The 14810-nt window shown below is 41.0% G+C and overlaps 1 protein-coding gene across 5 annotated transcripts in view; it reads left to right on the forward strand.

Annotated features, from left to right (window-relative positions):
• INTS10 (integrator complex subunit 10) overlaps window positions 1–14810 on the forward strand; it is a 34938-nt gene that overhangs the window by 1514 nt on the left and 18614 nt on the right. For 3 of the 5 annotated variants that reach the window (XM_063607128.1, XM_063607129.1, XM_063607130.1), the window contains exons 3-12: window positions 910–1013; window positions 1715–1854; window positions 3776–3857; window positions 4648–4788; window positions 5226–5397; window positions 6162–6331; window positions 7790–7923; window positions 11762–11918; window positions 13397–13479; window positions 14538–14690. In XM_063607128.1, the coding sequence (XP_063463198.1) occupies window positions 910–1013; window positions 1715–1854; window positions 3776–3857; window positions 4648–4788; window positions 5226–5397; window positions 6162–6331; window positions 7790–7923; window positions 11762–11918; window positions 13397–13479; window positions 14538–14690 (1336 nt within the window). The remainder of the gene's footprint in view (window positions 1–909; window positions 1014–1714; window positions 1855–3775; window positions 3858–4647; window positions 4789–5225; window positions 5398–6161; window positions 6332–7789; window positions 7924–11761; window positions 11919–13396; window positions 13480–14537; window positions 14691–14810) is intronic. The other 2 variants (XM_003823627.7, XM_008977286.6) reach the window with 1 other exon arrangement.

Genomic DNA, 14810 nt, shown 5'->3' on the forward strand with positions numbered 1-14810 from the left:
GAACCAGAGTTAAGTTTTGTAGGCAGTATATCTATACATGTATGCATAATACATAAATAAGGTTTTGGGGGGGAAGGGGTTACAAAAGTGAGAAGACCATACTACCTTTGCCCTGCAGCATGTTTCCTTTACTCACTCTCATGGACCCCTTCCCATATCAGTATGTAGAGATCCACTTCATTCCTTTTCATGCCTGTGTAGTATTTCGTAGCCACTCTCTTCTTGGTAGACATTTAAATAGATTTAAATTATTTGAAATTATATTCAGTGTGTCAACAATTTTGTAGTCATATTTTGGTGTTTTTCTGTGGAATAGATTCTAAGACATTTTCATAGTCAAAGTTTATGCACATTTGAAAATTTGATACGCTATGAAATTACTCTCCAAAATGTGCGATCCCAGTCTACATTACCACCAATGGTGTATAAAGAGTGTGTTTTCCCATACCCTTCCCAACACTGGATATTATTAGTCTCTTTTTAGTTCTTGTCACTGTGATAGGAGAAAATGGTATCTTGCTATTTTAAAAAAAAATTTGTACTACTCATACTGTTAATAAGATTCAGTATTGTTTCAACTGTTCTCTTTGGCTGTGTGTATTCTGTGATTTGCCTTTGCCTATTTTTTCTTTCAAATAGTTTGTTTTATTCTTGTTGACTTTTAGAAGCTCTTTCTATGTTATGGTTACTTGTCTTTTCACCTATAAAACCCACTAAAGACTTATGTGAGTACTCTCATTTTTATAAATCAAGTAATTCTTATTTTTACATTTTTATTTTGGTTTGTTTTGGCACGTCTAAGCATTCACTTGGAATAAAGGAAACTTTTTCACCAAATGCTAACGTTTTTTCTTTTGGATACTGTATAGACTTTGACATTTTAATTTAATGTATTTATTTTAAAAATAGGTTTGTGAATTTCCCAGACCAGCCGGTGGTGTGGAGAGAAATCAGCATTATTACATCAGCATTAAGGAACGATTCACAGGACAAACAAACCCAATTTTTAAGAAGTAAGAATAATGGTGTATAAGTTACCATTTCGGGAATACCAAATCATATATAGTAATTTCACACACAAAAAAGTCACACCTGGGGTATTGGTAACCATATGTATGTTTTATTCTTGGCAACCAAAGTCTATAATAATGTCACTCGGTTCCTTGACTTGCTTAGAACCCTTTAAGCTTCTTTAAAGGATATGGATTTATCAGTGAGACGAGGAATTAATTGTATATATTTTTAACAGGTTTTACGATAACCAGATAGCAGCTATAGATTAACCAGCTCTCCACAAAACAGGAGAGAAGCTTTTAGTAATTTAGAAGCTTTCTCTTTAAACTTCTGTATGTTGCTGTAGTCAATCAAAGATTTCAAACTCTAGATAAAATAGCAAGTAGATGCATAGGTCATTTGAAGTTCAACAAGCACATGCTCTCTATCTCAATCTGCAACAGGCATTCTTGTGACCATTCACATACTCATTGTTTTTTGATTTTGATCAGTCTTCCAAATATTTTACCATTATTCAGCAAACATCCTGTGCCAGATACTATTGGCTCCAAAAGTCTGCCAGGTTGTAGGTGAAACTTAATTGCATTGATTTCACATGTAGTGTTTACTGTTCTGTACATGAAAATGCCTTACTCAGCACTGTTGCTGCAATCTTTTCTGTCCGCAAGAAACTTTTAAAAGTGAAATATGTTTCGTACAGGTTTATTTGAAACTCTTCCTGGTCGGGTCCAGTGTGAAATGTTACTAAAGGTCACGGAACAATGCTTCAACACGTTAGAACGATCAGAAATGTTGCTTCTACTTTTGAGGCGCTTCCCTGAAACGGTGGTGCAGCATGGGGTGAGATTTGATTCTTCCCCTTCTTTTAATATAAAATACAATGGGTCATCAACAGATTCATCGGTATGGTGAGGAGCTACAAAGCAGAAGTTTCTGAAGAGTACTGGTTAAGATTGAACTGAAATAGAAGGTTCTTTGTTAGTAAAGCTAAAAGGACATTCTTTTCACCAAATTTTATAAGTTTCCAGGAGAAGCTGTTTTATCAGGAAAATCACCAAGCTCTGACAGTACTGTTTATTGCAATCCATATGGTAAAAAGTAATCTTTTTCCGTTGTATTCTACAATGTGCTTTTGAATTTAGCGTAGAGTTTATAGTCTTAACAGATGCGTTTTTCCTGTGCTTCTGCCCTATGGAGACTATTTTCATTCTATTCCTGCCCCTTCCCTTCATCTGTAATAATTATCGAGTGCTATTGGCAGGCATGGGAAAGTGCTAGGTATCTCCTATCTTCCTAAATCCCCTGAAGTAAATAGTATCCCACTTTACAGATGACGAAACTGAGCATTTTGTGTTTTAGTAACTTCCCATAGCCAGTGAGGTGTCAGGTTTCAAACCATTCACTCCATTCGTTCATACTCTGCGGCTTATTCTTTCCCATGCCATTTTCTGGCGTCTGGCCCTGGTTAATCATTTCCATACCTGCTTGTGTTAGTCTCCTAGGGTTGCCATAACAAAGTACTACAAACTGGGTAGCTTAAAACAACAGAAGGACTCTCACAATTCTGGAAGCTAGAAGTCTAAAAGTCAGGTGTTGGCAGAGCCACTTTCCCTCTGAAGGTTCTGGGGAAGAATCTTTCTTTACCTCTCCCTGGCTTCTGATGGTTGTCAGCAATCTTTGGCATTCCCTGGCAGGCAGCTTCATCACTCCTCCAATTTCTGCTCCATCACCACATGATCTTTCTTTTGTGCCTTTGTCTTTACATGGCCTTTTTTGTTGTTGTTTTTTGAGGTAGAGTCTTCCTCCGTTGCCCAGGCAGCAGTGCAGTGGCATGATCTCGGCTCACTGCATCCTCTGCCTCCTGGGTTCTACCAATTCTCATGCCACAGCCTCCTGAGTAGCTGGGATTACAGGTGTGTGTACATGGCCATGTTATAAGGACACTAGTCATTGGATTGAGGGCCTTTCTAATCCACTATGACCTCATCTTAATTAATTATCTCTACAAAGATACTTTTTTAAAAATAAAAGGTAAGATGTCTATGAGGTCACATTCTGAGGTTCTGCGGGGATATGAATTTGGGGGGGCACTGTTCAGCCCAGCATACTTTCTGGTCATAACTCTGACCTTTCACCTTCCGTGTGATGTAATCTTTCGCACTTTTCCACTCCTGTGGTGCATCCCTGTGTGGTCACAAGGAAGTTGATACCAACGTCTTGGTGGATTTGGGTAAGGGACCGTCTACTATGCTAAGGCATTGGTAATGGAAAGGTAGCCTTAAAACTCTGACCTTTCTGTCCATTCTCCACCAGACTGTATGACTGGCTACACCTCAGAACTTATCTTGAACGTGATACGTTTTGTCTATATTGATACATCTTCATGTAGAGAATAACCTTAGTTTCTTTATTTCTTAGAAAATCTCTCTACCTCTGTATTATCATTTGAACTCCAGTTCCATTGCTTCCTTTACATTTCTATAGACATTTTGTTAATTCTTGTTCATCGTTAATTAGAATTTTGCTAATTATGAAGAGAATAACCAAGACAGAGTGGTCAGATGTTCCGGTGAATTTGGCCTTCTAGGGTGTGTGGCTGGTGCATTCTTTTATTTTCCAGCCTTTAAAATGTGATTATTTGTTTCTCAGATAAGTTTGATTATGCAAACTGTGATAAGTAAAAAAAATACCCCATTACTTCATATAGTTCTGACAACTTATGCTGTAACACATTTAAATGAGTAATTTTGTTTTGAAATAGGTTGGCCTTGGGGAGGCACTATTAGAGGCTGAAACTATTGAAGAACAAGAATCTCCAGTGAACTGCTTTAGAAAATTATTTGGTAAGGAAAATTGTATTCTCTATTACTTCTATGGTAAATTAATATGCTGGGGTAAGTGTTGGTTCAGGGATAAGCTCATATATGAAATGCAAAGGAGCTTTATGTGTTATGGCATTTAAGTTCTTTTTTTTTTTTTTTTTAATTTAGAAGCATTTTAGCTGGGTGCGGTGGCTCATGCCTGTAATCCTAGCACTTAGGGAGGCCAAGGTGGGTGGATCACGACGTCAAGAGATCGAGACCATCCTGGCCAACATGGTGAAACCCTGTCTCTACTAAAAATACAAAAATTAGCTGGGCATGGTGGCGCATGCTTGTAGTCCCAGCTACTGCGGAGGTTGAGGCAGGAGAGTCGCTTGAACCTGGGAGGCGGAGGTTGCAGTAAGCCGAGATCGCGCCACTCTACTCCAACCTGGTGACTGAGCGAGACTCTGTCTCAAAAAAAAAAAAGCATTTTAAACAACTTCTAAACTTTTGTTATGTAAGATTTGATACCTCTGAAAGAATATGCATAGCTGTATATGTAAGTATGAAGCATAATAATAAACAAACATCTGAATTCAATGGAAGAACTGGACCCTCACCCACAGCATAAAAGTGTCTGTGTTTCCTCCCTGACTCCAGCCACTGGTGTCTCTCTGCACAGCACATGTTGAATACATGAGTCATAAGGGATTTTTCCCCCTATATATTTTAGATACTACATCAAATGAACTCTGAAAGCTTTTGTATTTATCGGAACTCTAGGGTAGACAACCTAATTAATTTATTTCTTCTTTTTCTCCTCCAACAGTTTGTGATGTCCTTCCTCTAATAATTAACAACCATGATGTTCGATTACCTGCCAATTTATTATATAAGTACTTGAACAAAGCAGCTGAATTTTATATCAATTATGTCACTAGGTCTACTCAAATAGAAAATCAGCATCAAGGTAAGTAGGAATACCCTGTACTTTTATTTAAATAGGCTTTAGTAATATTGCAAAATTCAGAAACCCCTCAGTGTTCTGATTATTCTCCTCTGGATACTTACCAGTTTGGGAGTGTTTCAAAAGATGGTATCTAGAAAAAAAATACTAGAGTTAAAAGATGAGGCTTTTCTGGAAGCAATGCCACCCCTTGATCAAAACAGTCTTCTGGCTGAGCTGTAATGTTATTGCATGGAACATTACACATGTACCATGATGAAGTAGTGGAAATTACTTCTTGCTTATACCAGTGGCCTGTTGTCGGTCCTTGAGCAAAACATAAATGTGTTGGAATTCTGTGCTCTGTGCATTTTCATGGGGAGTCAGACTTTCTTTATCAGGTACCATGTCAACAGTAAGTCATAATGTTAATTGTAGGCTACTTTTTTCTTACATCTCAGGCGCCCAGGATACATCTGATTTAATGTCACCTAGCAAACGTAGCTCTCAGAAGTACATAATAGAAGGGCTGACGGAAAAATCATCCCAGATCGTGGACCCTTGGGAGAGGTTGTTTAAGATTTTGAATGTTGTTGGAATGAGATGTGAATGGCAGATGGATAAAGGAAGACGGTAATAAATAGCTTATTTCCAGAATTGCCTATTGATTCTTTTGGATCCTTATAAAAACAAAATCATGCTTTTTAAATCTGTGTAATGCGTAGGTATAGTTTTTGGGCAAATTTTGTGACACTCAATACTTAATGCAAAAGAGGATGGTTTCTCATTTTATCAAAACATTTCTGGCTGGGCACAATGGCTCACACCTGTAATCCCAGTGCTTTGGGAGGCTGAGGTGGGCAGATCACTTGAGGTCAGGAGTTCGAGACCAGCCTGGCCAACATGGTGAAACCCCATCTCTACTAAAAATACAAAAATTAGCCAGGCGAGGTGATGCGTGCCTGTAGTCCCAGCTACTCGGGAGGCTGAGGTGAGAAAATCACTTGAACCCAGGAGGTGGAGGCTACGATGAGCCCAGATCACACCACTGCACTCCAGCCTGGGCGACAGAGTGAGACCCTGTCTCCAAAAAAGAAAAAAAAAAGAAAAACCGATTTCTAACTGAAATATGAACTCTTAAGACGATGTTGTGTTTGAACGTCTCCTAGCTAATTCAGAGAAAAGAGAAGCTACTTAGCATGTTTGTGTCATGAAATCTTGATCACCACCCTAATTCAGAAGGGAAAAGTTACCATTTATATTGGACAATAAAGAATAGTTTTACATGCCTAGGGCAACATTTGGTACATGTAATGGTACCACCAGAGCTTTTCTTTAGACTTCTTGCTGACCAGCCCAGAGTAATCGAATAAGTTTCATCATTCCTTCCTTTTTAGAAGCTATGGAGATATTTTGCATAGAATGAAGGATCTCTGCAGATACATGAACAACTTTGATAGTGAAGCACATGCAAAATATAAAAACCAAGTGGTGTATTCCACCATGCTGGTCTTCTTTAAGAATGCATTCCAGTATGTCAACAGCATACAGCCATCTCTCTTCCAAGGTTGGTTTACAAATTTTAGAGTGTCCAAAAAGCCAGTTCATACTGTGGGGATGGTAAGGAAGACGAAAGTGTTTATCCAGTATTGCTGGATCCGAATAACTGTGGGGCGGTACCAGTCCTTTTTATAGTTGGCGATTTAGTTTTGTTTAGTTTGGCTTAATTGGTAGTTTTTATGTAAGTATATTTCATTAAAAGTTTCTATATCAAAGGGCGTAATGGTACTGCACAACTAAAAAGAGATATCAAATGCCACTATGTTGAAAATAACAGCAGGCTGGGCGCTGTGGCTCACGCCTGTAATCCCAGCACTTTGGCAGGTGAGGCCGGTGAATCACTTGAGGTCAGGAGTTTGAGACCAGCCTGGCCAATATGGTAAAACCCCATCTCTACTAAAAATACAAATATTAGCTGGGCATGATTGTAGGCACCTGTAATCCCAGCTACTTGGGAAGCTGAGGCAGGAGAATCGCCTGAACCCGGGAGGCAGAGGCTGTAGTGAGCTGAGGTCGCACCTTGCACTCCAGCCTGGGTGACAGAGCAAAACTCCATCTCAAAGAAAAAAAAAAGAAAAAAACAGCAGATGTAACAACATATTTAAGTAGATTTCATGAAGACATCACAATAGGCAAAGATTTATTTAGTAAAATATCCATTTTATATATAGAGAGTATATGCATAAATATACTGTAGAAAATCTGAAAAATAGAAATAAGAGTGAAATAACCCACAATCCTTCCAGTATAATACAGCGGTCATTTTTACGTATTGCCTTATAATATTACATATATTTAGATTTTGTTTGGAATTTGTAACCATAATGTAAGTATAATTTGGTAGTCTTTTTATGGTACTTTAATGACTCATGATCATTATAAAAAATTTGCAGATACATAACAAATACAAAGAAGGAACCGTCACTTGTATTCTATTACTGACAGGGAATCTTTAACAATTTGGTATATATCTGTACAGTCTTTTCTTTCTATGTGCATATACTTGTTTGTTTACCTAATTGAGATCACACTGAACGTATTTTTAATGACGTTTCTCATGACAGTTGAGTAAGCTTCTCCCTTATTTTAAGAATTCTTTTCCTAGCTGCATTTTAAAATTTTTTTTAATTTAATTTATTTTTTAAGTCTCGCTCTGTCGCCCAGGCTGGAGTGCAGTGGCGTGATCTCGGCTCACTGCAACCTCCGCCTCCCGGGTTCAAGCAATTCTCCTGCCTCAGCCTCCCGAGTAGCCGGGATTAACAGGCGCATGCCACCGTGCCCGGCTAATGTTTTGTATTTTTAGTAGAGATGGGGTTTCGCCATGTTGCCCAGGCTGGTTTTGAACTCCTGAGCTCAGGCAATCCTCCTGCCTCAGCCTCCCAAAGGGCTGGGATTGCAGGCATGAGCCACCGCGCCTGGCCTCCTTGCTGTACTGGTAAGTGTTGGTGTTTTTCCCCGTCCTTAGGTCCTAATGCCCCGAGCCAAGTTCCACTGGTTCTTCTTGAAGATGTATCGAATGTGTATGGTGATGTAGAAATTGATCGTAATAAACACATCCATAAAAAGAGGAAACTAGCTGAAGGAAGAGAAAAAACCATGGTAAGGCTTTCAAATATACTTACTAACAGATTGGATGGGACGCTTTGCTAGAGATGAATCTTTGTAAAATATGGCTTTGGAGCTAAATCGATAAAGCCTGGGTTTTTAAATTGTATGATATATTAATAATTACTAAGTCAGTGGTTCTCCACTGGAGGTGATTTGCCCTCAGGGGACATTTGGCAACATCTGGAGACATTTTTGGTTGTTACAGCTTGGTGGGGAGGGGCCAGGGTTGCTGCTGAGCACTTCACAGTGTACAGGACCCCCCAAAAGGTCAGTGATGAGGTGGAGAACCCATGGTATATGTTCCTTATACATGTTTTGACTGAATGGCATCGACTCAGTTTAAACAACAAAAGCAAAATGGCATTGGACCTCTAGAGCAGGGTGCAGTGTGGGGTACTGGCCTCGGAATGGAAAGCTCTGAGGTGGGCAGGGCAGCAGGAACAGCCTATGGGCAGATGCGGAAAAGATTTCATGAAGGAGGTCAACATTTGAAATCAGTGCTGAAAGGCGAAGGGTTTTGTCAGCTGGAATTGGGAGGTAGATTTTGTTGAGAGGGAAAAGTGTGCACAAAGATGCAAGAAGCCCGAGAATGTGAAGAATCGTCAGTCCTCTAACCTGACCAGGCAGTACCCCGAGCCTGTCCCTGCCTCCCAGCCTCTGCCCGTTGAGGCTGTGCTCTGTGGTTACAGTGCTTTTCCCTTGGATCTCTGCCCGGCTAGGTCCTTGTCACTTGGTCCCAGCCCAAACGAGTCTCCCTCTGAGGCTTCTCCTGAACACCCATCTGAAGCAGCTGTCCGGTTCTCTCTTTTTATTCCTCTTTTTTAATTCTCTGCGGCATCCTCCTTGCTGTCTGTTTTTTCTTGTTTATTCACTGACTGGTTTACTGTCTCTGTCCCTCCTTCACTAGAGTACAAGCTCCGTGGGGCCTAGCATTTTCTCTGCCTCGTCCTCTACCATACCCTGGGCATCTGAGTAGTGCCTGGGCTGGAGCAGGTGTGTGGTGAGCATCTGGTGAAGGAGGGAATTCTCATTGATTCCTCCTGGGTTTGGTGTCCAGGCTATGGGATGGCTGTTTAAACCTGGCCCAGCTGTTCTTCCTTCTGGTTTTTTTTGCCTGTCAAGCACTCATCTAGCAAGCTCTGTTGTCATAACCTGGCCTTCTACCCAATGCGGAATTTCCATCCATTTTTGTTTTCATGGTCTTAACTGATTTTGTCCTGATGATCATTCTATCCCTGAGTCTGCCCCAACCTGATGCAGGTCCAGACCTTAAAGGCCCATGAGCTCAGCTCACATATATCTTGCTTTGCTCACAGTGTTTTGTTTGTTTAAATAACCTAGTATTTAAAAATTAGAAACCAGGCTGGGTGCAGTGGCTCATGCCTGTAATCCCAGCACTTTGGGGGCCAAAAGAGGAGGATCACCAGCCCAGGAGTTTAAGACCCACCTGGGCAATATAGTGAGACTCCGTCTCTATAAAAAATGAAAAAAAAAACTAGCTGGCTGGTGGCGTGCACCTATCATCCCAACTGCTTCAGAGGCTGAGATGAGAAGATCCCTTGAGCTCAGGAATTCAAGGTTCCAGTGAGTGATGACCACACCACCACCCTCCAGCCCGAGCAACAGAGGGAGACCCCGTCTATAAAAAATAAAAAAATAAAATAGAAACCTAGCATTTCTCATAACAATCCAGATTTCTGACTTCCTTTTTGTAATTAGGATATCTGATCACACTGGCCCCTGGTGGTAACCCACAACTGGAGTTGGGGGGTGGCCCACATCAGTTCTCCAGCCAGCTGACATCACAGACTCATGTGACGTCATAAATGGCTGGTGCTGGGACAGGCCTCTCCTGTGGGCATCTGTCCCCCACCTGGTGCATTCTTGCTTCAGAGCACGCTCTCATTGCTTCAGAGTGTACTTGCACATTTCAAAATCAGTTTCTTTAAATGTAAAAACATTTGGAACTTACACTAGTCCCACCACATCTGGGGTCCTTTCATAAATTCCTGATCTTGTGTTGAGGCAGGAATGTTTTCTGTAAGCTGCAGCACTAGCAGACGCGCCATGTGTGTTCGTGTATGTTATTAGGTTGCCATTACTTGGCAAAGAACAGGCCCCTGATGAAACAGTACCTGGCAGATACGGTTGTGGTTTTTTTTTTTTTTTGGTGGAGACAAGGTCTTTCTATGTTGCCCACTCTGTTCTTGAATTCCTGGGTTCATGCAATCCTCCCACCTTGGCCTCCAAAATTGCTGGGATTACAGGGGTGAGCCACTACACCTGGCCTGGTAGATAGGTTTTGATTGGAAAAGGTGTGTTTTTCCCAATGCAAAAACATTACTTAGGGAGGATAAGAACATGCAGCAGAACAGTGGGGTAGGGAAAAGTCACCAAGAACAGGGACTAGCAGGAAGATACCAAGCTCAGAAAGTGGAAAGGAAGGTGGGCAGTGGAGGGAGGTGCTGACAGCTTCCTGCCCACCTTACCTGAGATGAGCTTGAGGATTGGAGCTTTTAGTGACAGTAGTTGCACATATTTTTATTTATTTATTTATTTTTTAGGTTTTCTTTTATCATTATTATACTTTAAGTTCTAGGGTACATGTGCACAACGTGCAGGTTTGTTACATATGTATACATGTAGTTGCACATATTTTTAAATGATCTTAGTGGAGTAAAGATCTGCAGGAAGAATTTCATTTGGGTTATTAAATCAGTAAAATGACCTAGGTGGAATAAAAGATTGAGAAAATTCTTAGCAAAATAAAATTCAGTGGAGCTGTTTTTACCTTTACATTTTTTTTTTGGCAAAACATCTGACTCTACCCAGAGGTATTTCCAATAATTGCCTTTCTCTGTAGCCTTCTCTTTTCTGTGGGCTTTATATTACTTGAGATGAAGAGCAAGAAAAGTAGAAATGTGTATTGTAAAATACAGAGGGCTTTACTAGGTAAGTGCAGACAAATGTACTTTCTGACCAGGACCTTGCACTGGGGGAGGAGAGCGAGAGAGGGGTGACCAGTGCAGGGGAGTCATGCGCAGTGAACCAAAGATAACTAACAGTTATTCTCTGACATTATTTCTTAGAGGACGCAGGCTTTAATTTTGTTGTTGTTGAGACAGAGTCTTGCTCTGTTGCCCAGGCTGGAGTGCAGTGGTGCAGTCTCTGCTCACTGCAACCTCTGCCTCCCGGGCTTAAGAAATTCTTATGTCTCAACCTCCTGAGTAGCTAGGATTACAGGCACGTGCCACCATGCCCGGCTGACTTTGTATTTTTAATAGAGACTGGGTTTCGCCATGTTGGCCAGGCTGGTCTCAAACTCCTGGCCTTAAGTGATCTGTCCTCCTCGGCCTCCTGAAGTGCTGGGAATATAGGCATAAGCTGCCACGCCCGGCCCCAGGCTTTAATTTTATCCCAGTACATGCCAAACCATTATTTGGAAGCCAATTAAATCATGTCACATATTAGAAAAAAAAGTAAACTATAAACAGGTGCTGTTTAAGCTGTGTCTCTCAATGTAAAAATCTAAATTTTGACTTTCATAAAATTGATATTTTTAAACTTTGCTCTAAAACCACCATAAGCAAACATAAGAATTTAACATCAGAAAAAAAATTCACTCAATTTTAGAAGTAAAAATGGAACGTGTGAGAGTATAAAGACAAAAAAAAAATTAATTTTCAAAGCTAAATTGTTAAATTCAAAAAAATTGTATGTATGTGGTATCCTTTGATATAAAATTCATATGGGCAAAACTGGCAGCAATATGTTTCCATATACGACTATATTTATAACTGAATTAACCATGTTCTCCACATTCTTTAAGCAGAGTTCAGACGATGAAGACTGTTCGGCGAAAGGAAGAAATCGTCACATTGTAGTCAATAAAGCCGAACTTGCTAACTCCATTGAAGTGTTAGAAAGCTTTAAATTGGCCAGGGAGAGCTGGGAGTTGCTCTATTCCCTAGAATTCCTTGACAAAGGTAAGAAAGCGCATGTCATTGGTGCTGTTTGATGTTTTATATAAAATCATTACGCTACTTGAAATGTCAGGTCACTTACGGCAAATTAAGTTGATTACAGTAGTCATGCATTTTTTTTTCCTTGTTTTGAGACGGAGTCTCACTCTTTTTCACCCAGGCCGGAGTACAATGGTGTTATCTTGGCTCACTGCAACGGTCACCTCCTGGGTTCAAACAGTTCTCCTGCCTCAGCCTTCCTCGTAGCTGGGACTACAGGCACGTGCCACCATGCCCGGCTAACTTTTTGTATTTTTAGTAGAGACGGGGTTTCATCGTGTTGATCAGGCTGGTCTTGAACTCCTGACCACATGATCCACCCACCTCGGCCTCCCAAAGTGCTGGGATTACAGGCGTGAGCCACCGTGCCCAGCCATATTTCTGTTTTTATCTGCATTAACTCCATTGTGTGAAAAACTCAAAATCCAAAAACTATAGGAAGCCTATTTTCCTTTGAGTATACTGGGTATTTTGACATTGCTTAGAAATCACTAGCTGTTTGCTAACTAAGGTATTCTTACTACACTTTGGAATCGGGGCCCCTTATTTTACTTTTAGCCCGTGGACATTCATCCCCTGGCTGCAGTCATGTGTCATACAGAGCCTTTGGCCAGATGTGCTGTGTCATCTTTTCTAAGTAAATTCAGCACCGTTCAGTTTCTCTTTGTTACATTTGGGATTGTGAACACATATGTGACAATTTTGGAGGGGATCTTTCCTTTAGTTAGAAATTGATTTTTTAAAAAATGAATAAAACCTTTTAGTGTCATTGTATGTTTGTTATTTTAATTAGGTCAAAATAAAATGGGCCAGGCAAGATGGCTCATGCCTGTAATCCCAGTGCTTTGGGAAGCTGAGGCAGGTGGATCATTGAGCTCAGGAGTTAGAGACTAACCTGGGCAATATGGCAAAACCCCGTCTCTATAAAAAAACAAAAACAAAAACAAAACTTAGCCGAGAGCGATGGCATGTGTCTGTAGTGCCAGCTATTCAGGAAGCTGAGGTAGGAGGACTGCTTGAGCCCGGAAGGTTGAGGCTGCAGTGGCCCATGTTAGGGCCACTGTACTGCCAGCCTGGGTGACAGGGAGAATGTCTCTAAAAATAAGATAAAATAAAAATAAAATGGGACCTTGTTTTGGGGAAAGCAAAGTGGCTTAAAAGATAAATGAGGAAATACATGAAAAGCACTTTAAACAGTTCTTGGCACCTGGTATGTGCTCAGTAAGTTGACAGCATCTACAAAATATTGCTTGTATATTACTGATAAGTGTTGTATGTTTCTTCTCTACTTGAAATTCTAGAGCAGTGTGTTAGAAATCAAAGTCAAAATTACTATACATTTTTGGTAGGTTGTCTCTCTTCTCTCTTACTGGATTTGTTAGTTTGTTTTCTGCTTCTTTGCTGCATATATTTGGTAAATTTGTTCTTGAATTCTTACTCAGAATTTACAAGGATTTGCTTGGCCTGGAAGACGGATACTTGGCTTTGGTTAAGAATCTTCCTCACTGATATGATCATCTATCAGGTAGAGTATTACATATATTTTAGGTACCTGTGTCTGTACAGCATGGCTATGGCGGCAAACCAGCTTTCCTATGCAGAATGTGTCATGTTCCCTCTTGGGCTAGTCCACTGCCTCCTGACACCTGTTCTGTTTTCAGTGGCTGAGGGGGTATGGTCCATTTTCCTTTCAAAGTAACTATCAGCCGGGTGTTGTGGCTTACGCCTGTAATCCCAGCACTTTGGGAGGCCGAGATGGGAGGATTGCTTGAGCCCAGGAGTTCGAGACTAGCCCTGGCAGCATAGTGAGACCCCGTCTCTACAAAATAAAAAACTTAGCCAAGTGTGGTGGCATGGGCCTATAGTTCCAGCTACTCAGGAGGCTGAGGCGGGAGGATCACTTGAGCCCAGGAAGTCAAGACTGCACTGAACCATGATAGCACCACTGCACCCCAGCCTGGGTGACAGTGAGACCTTGTCTCAAAAACAAAACAAAACAAAAACTCCAAAATGACAAGCCTGTACCTTCTGTGTTACTTTTGGTACATCCAATCACACCTCTCTGTAAAAGTAAGATGTTTACTTTTCGGTAAAAGAGGATTACTTCTCACCCTCCTCTCTCTGCTGGTGGAGTCTGCCTGGCTGTACTGTTCTCCAGCATCTTAGACCTAGAATGGAGATAGTCGATAATTCACGAATGAGGTGGTGTTGGAATGGGCAGGTTGCTGCTTCCATCCTTCATAAAGGAGAAGTGGTGCTTGTAGTAAAATATTTCTAAAGAAATGTTATATCCAAATGTGCTGGATCACAGGGCCTGGTTATTTTCTTTAGTCTCGAGACCTAAGACCAGAAAGAAAAATCTTCATCCTTATAAAGTACCGCCAGAAAGAACTCCCACCTGGCTTTAATTAAGTTGATTTGATTCTATTGCCAATTCTCCGTTTCTTCCTCAGATGATCAAACCAAGCTACCGTCTTTGTATAGTTGCTTGCTCGTTGCTTCATGAACCCTGGAACAGTATTTTTTAAATTTCTTTTTTTAACAGCGATGTTTTTCCCCTCCTTGCTATTCTATCTTTCTTAGGGTCAATATAAAAAGGCGATAGCCAGCCTGCATCACTTAGCAGCTCTCCAGGGATCCATTTCTCAGCCACAGATCACAGGGCAGGGGACCCTGGAGCATCAGAGGGCACTCATCCAGCTGGCGACGTGCCACTTTGCGCTAGGGGAGTACAGAGTGAGTACTGCACACATACATGCCTGCCGCAGGTGCACAGGGCCACCTGGCCTTTCTCCTTTCCCTAGCGTGGCTTTTCATTCAGTGCACGTTTGTTTCAATTTGATCTTTCTGCCTAGA

The sequence above is a fragment of the Pan paniscus genome, chromosome 7 (assembly GCF_029289425.2).
Source record: "Pan paniscus chromosome 7, NHGRI_mPanPan1-v2.0_pri, whole genome shotgun sequence".
Lineage (NCBI taxonomy): Eukaryota > Metazoa > Chordata > Mammalia > Primates > Hominidae > Pan > Pan paniscus.